This window comes from Schistocerca nitens, chromosome 4 (assembly GCF_023898315.1).
Source record: "Schistocerca nitens isolate TAMUIC-IGC-003100 chromosome 4, iqSchNite1.1, whole genome shotgun sequence".
In the NCBI taxonomy this organism is placed as follows: Eukaryota; Metazoa; Arthropoda; class Insecta; order Orthoptera; family Acrididae; genus Schistocerca; species Schistocerca nitens.
The window spans coordinates 330,032,062-330,036,816 of record NC_064617.1 but is presented as its reverse complement, the minus strand read 5'-3'; the positions used below and the strand labels follow the sequence as shown (position 1 = coordinate 330,036,816).

Here is a 4,755-nt window from a genome sequence, read left to right as displayed (position 1 = left end):
GTAAAGTTCCAATGTAGCAGTAAAGTCCTAAAATCCCTTTAATACTCCGTTGCTACCAATAGTCAGAGATCGTACACTACATCACTTTTAATCTCCGTAATAATGTAACAGTTTATCGTGAATCTTAACACGATAAAGTCCAATCTAATTATTGTCTCGCTGACTGACACGGGTTCCCCGCACTTTAACGAAACAATCAAGGAAAACAGGCGACAATAATGACCGTCAGGCCTTTTTATAGGTTTTTCATCATAAGAGTTTAACCTCACAGCCTTTCCATGACGGAGCTTCCGTGGCTTTGCTGTACTTAAAATTTATACTACTTTTTAATTTTGATCTGCAATTACCGAACTCTTATTCTACACTATTTTCCCGTTTAAAAATTCTTTTCTTAATTTTAAATTATTCTTTTTATAGCTTTTATTACTGTAAACCAGGCTCATCCAAGAATCGCGCCCGTCGGGCGCAAGGCAGTGTAGTTGAGCGCTCCGTCCGCGACCGTGTGTCGCTAGTGTCGCCATAGGAGCGAGAGGGAGAGGGAGAGAGAGAGAGAGAGAGACAGACAGACAGACAGACAGCTGCGGAGCGAGGGAGACCGCACAGCACTGCTCTGCGCTGGACTGTCCCGCGGTCTGATCCAACGTAAACAAAATATTCTATTTTAGAAATAATTTTATGTAAGGAATATAGAGTCTCATTCTTACTGTTAGTAGTTACAAGTGAATATTTTTTGTTATACTTCGTGCTACAGCTTTTTGTATCCTTTTTCAGAGTTTAGAAATAGGCTCCTTAGTTTACTGTTTTGTACGTAATAATTTTACCTGACCAAGTTTGAAAACTTATTACAAATAGAATTAAGGTTATAAAGCTCTTTAATTCTTACAGTCAACATTGTTAAACAAGACAATTAACATTTTACACTTTTTCTTTTTCGAGGAAACGATTTTGTCTAGGTTTGGTACAATATCTCATGAGACTGCTAACATCAAAGAATCAGTCAAATTTTTATCGCCAAGTAATGATGGGTTCTTAGTTTTAGGAAGCTTTAAAATAGAGAAAAAGCGCTCACAAATATCCGTAGAACCAAACATTAAGAGAAATTTGGCCGCGTGCTTGTGCAAAAGAGGATATTTCTCTCGTGGAAGACATCTGTAAAAGTCGTCCAAAGTTTTACACATAAGAAAGCGGTTCTTCAGACGGACATCGCACTGCAGCTCTAGTTGAAGCACTTGTGAGACGTCCTCTGCCCGAAGGGAAAACGGGCCAACAAATCTATATAAGGCCAGTTGAAGCTCACTTATCTCCAAAAATCTGTTTTCAAACTGTTCTTGTAATTCGGAAATGATTTGAACATAATCTGAAAAATCCACATCTTCTTTAACCCTCTCTAGTGCAAGAAAGTGTCCACAATTGTTCTCGCGCTACTGTTTCCCGCACAAAATAAGTTTTTGTAAATGCTTGAATCGTCTGCACTACATCAGCAACAGAGTGATTTTCGCCTTGGAGTGAAATGTTCAAGGTATTTTAATGACCAGTAAGGTCACTCAAACAAGCCAAATTCGCCACCCACTTAGGATCACAAAGTAATTCTTCTCAACGTCCTTTCATTTCAAAAAGGTATTTATGTCATCCCTCAAGGAGAAAAACCAATGAAGCACCTTTCCTCTGCTCAGCCATCTTACTTCGGTGTTGCAGGGGTCTTTACGGGTATTCCGCTTCGATATCAGCCAGAAATTCTTTAAATTGGAGATGTGTGAGTCCATGCGATCGAAGATAATTAACCGTTCGAACAACTGTGTCCATAAAATATTTCATGTTGAGAATCTTCGCACAAAGTGCCTCCTGGTATATCAGACAATCGACTGCCGCGAATAAGGAAGAGCCGACTTCAGCCATTTTTGACCTGACGTAACCCAGGAATCCAGTGCGTATCCCCCGTAGCGCAGGGGCTACATCCGTTGTTACACTGGTCAGGCGTTCCCATTTTAAACCCACTGACTCTAACACGTTTCCCACGGCTAGAAAAATATCCAAAGCCCGTGGTTGTGTCTTATAATGGTATAAGGTCGAGAGGCGCGGCGGGCAGTCGGGCGGTCCGCACGGCCAGCTAAGCGACACGACTCGGCCACTGCGGCAACATACGAATTCGCCCGGGGCGCTGGCCGCGGGCGATCGCGGGCGCTAGCGCATCAGGGGCACAGTTTGGACGAGCCTGCTGTAAACTGAACCGAGGTGTTACAACATTCTGTAACATTTGTAGCTCAACAACTCAACACAATTTTACTGTCGCAATTAGCGTGTAATGCAGTAGCAGAGCAACAATCCAGACAGTGTAAGGATACTACTGCAGCATCTAGAGGCGTAATTGTAGTGAGATTCGTTAGCCAGCTACCTCTCAAACTACGCAAGGAGGCCGTCGTCTGGAGGCGCACTAATTACGAGACCGCGGTACCTCCGGAGGGGGCGGCGCGTGGCCGGAGGGCGTATTGTTGGCGCTAAGGCGCTGCCGGCTGCCGCGCATGCGCACCGGAGCTCAGCCGCGCGGGCCGTGCCACTCGGCGGTGCCGGCGCGGCAGCCAGTGGGAACGCGACCTGCGGAGGCTCGCGACGCGGCGCGGCGTGCAGCGGCAGCGGGCAGCGACGGCGACGGCGACGGCGGCGGCCACGGCCACGGCAGCCACGGCGACGGCATGCACGGCGCGCGGCGGGCGCCCGCCGCCTCCGCCACGCCGAACGCCGCAGCGGCGGCGCCACCGCGTCTGACAGCACCGCGCGACCACCCGCCGCTCTCACTGTCGGCGGAACAATGTAGTTCGCCGCCGCTGCGCGACAGCCTAATGCTCTTTTTGGCCTAGGGCTCCTCGCCGACGCGTATCCGACTGCTGCGGACCAATGTCATCGAAGAAGGCTGGTGCGAGACGAGGGAAATATATATATTTCGAAGAGGAAACCGACATCGACAATCGCATTTTAGAGACACTATTTTTTCACACTTCTTCTAAACGATGCCTTTCGTAGCTGGAAACAAATAATCAATAATTTACCAGAGCAATAATAATAACTTTTTACGTGTGTAGTCGAAAGCACTTTTTTCTCTCTCGCATTCCTTTGACAATCATATTTACACACGAATATATATATATAAATATATGTACATATATATTTAACTCTGGAACACTTTTTAGAATCGCCACTGAATTATTTTGCTGCAAACGTTTTTTCCTGTTCCGACACGGATGACCAATATTTGAGTTAACTGACGTAGGAATATTCTAAACGAACACGGAGAGCCGCATTTTTTCTCAGCTCCTGCAATACAGAAAAGAAAGCAATACAATTTCTACTCTTCGTTACTATTTAGGAACTCTTTCACGGTGCTACTACTTTCGAGACGGGACGAAGAAGACTGTTTGCGGAAGGACGGACGAATAATAGTTGTCCGCAGTTTTGTCGGCCACAAATTGCACAAAAGGAGGCGGATAAACGGATTTTTTGTACTGGACGAGCAACGAACGTATACGGTGTGTGGTCTACACGGATTCGTCCAATTTGCTGTGAACGTGAGGCGTAGAGAGGCGAGAGAGACAAAGTGCTGTCGGGAGAAGTGGAGGAAGGTGTTCCGGCAGTATCCGGTGGCCCATGTTGTGCGTCGTTATGGCCAGCATGAACCGCACCGAGCAGGAGCTGTTGTACCGGCGATCGCGCGAGGTGGTCGTGCCGTGCCAGAAGCACGAGGACGTGGTGCTGAGCGTGCTCAAGTCGCCGCTGATCGCCTCCAACCACCGGCCGGCACCCGCGCCTCCGCCCCCGACGGCGACAACCACGCTCTTCCCGCCGGACGCCGGGGGCGGCGGGGGCGGCAGCAGCGGCGCCCAGTCGGGGGCTTCCGGGGCAGAGGACTGCGACGACGAGGAGCACGCGCGCCTCAGACCGCCCACCAGCGGCGAAGAGACGGACGCGGAGGCGGCGCCGGGGGCGGCGGCCGCGGGGGCGTCCGGCTACGACGACGAGCGGGGCCGCTTCGCCTTCTTCGAGCAGCAGCTGCGCCGCTTCCGGTCGCCGCGCTTCGGCGAGGCGCACCACAAGCGCGTGCCGACGCCCATCAAGCGGAGGCGGCGCAGCGCCGGCCGCGACGGCGGCGACGGGGGCGGAGCGGCTGCGTGCGGAGGTGGAGGCGGCGCGGGCGCCGTGGGCGGCGGCGAGAGGCGGCACCGGCCCAAGCCGCGGCCGCCGCCGCCCCTCGACGTCGACGATGACGTGCTCGGCGACGACGAAGACCTGGAGGAGGTGGCCGGCGACGGCGTCGTCGCGCAAGAGGGCGGCGGGCGCGGCGGGCCGCCCGGCGTGCCGGACCCCTACTACCCCATCTACCTGCCCATAGACCAGGCCTTCAAGGCCAAGTACGTGTTCCACCACAAGAAGGGCAAGACCTTCCAGGAGCGCGTCTACGTTTTCCTCGAGCACCCCGGCGGCTGGCTGTGCTTCGTTTACCACTTCACTGTGTGAGTAAGCCTCTGCACCGCAGGATGCCCGCTCTCAGTTTCCATTTCTGCAAATCATCGTAGCTTTCAGTTGAGTACTCATGCCTTTGGATGTCAATGTTAGCTTCTACAACTGAAAATAAAATCTGATTCTTTCTCATTTAAAATAGTAAGGGGTATAGAAACCAGTCGAAAATTATGTTTATTGCGTATCTAGTTTTCGGTCACTGTGTGTCCACCTTCAGTGCTAAAAAAAAAAAAGTGAAAACCATTT

The 4,755-nt window shown here is 50.9% G+C and overlaps 1 protein-coding gene across 1 annotated transcript; it reads left to right on the top strand.

Annotated features, from left to right (window-relative positions):
• Window positions 1–2,785: 2,785 nt before the first annotated feature.
• On the top strand, window positions 2,786–4,536 carry LOC126252284 (protein CDV3 homolog). The gene has a single exon (XM_049953158.1). The coding sequence runs from the start codon at window positions 3,640–3,642 to the stop codon at window positions 4,504–4,506; it is 867 nt and encodes a 288-aa protein (XP_049809115.1). The 5' UTR covers window positions 2,786–3,639; the 3' UTR covers window positions 4,507–4,536.
• Window positions 4,537–4,755: the final 219 nt, after the last annotated feature.

What these genes read in the sequence shown, in the direction of transcription:
- LOC126252284 (XM_049953158.1), top strand. Translation starts at nt 3,640, where the DNA reads ATGTTGTGCGTCGTTATGGCCAGCATGAACCGCACCGAGCAGGAGCTG.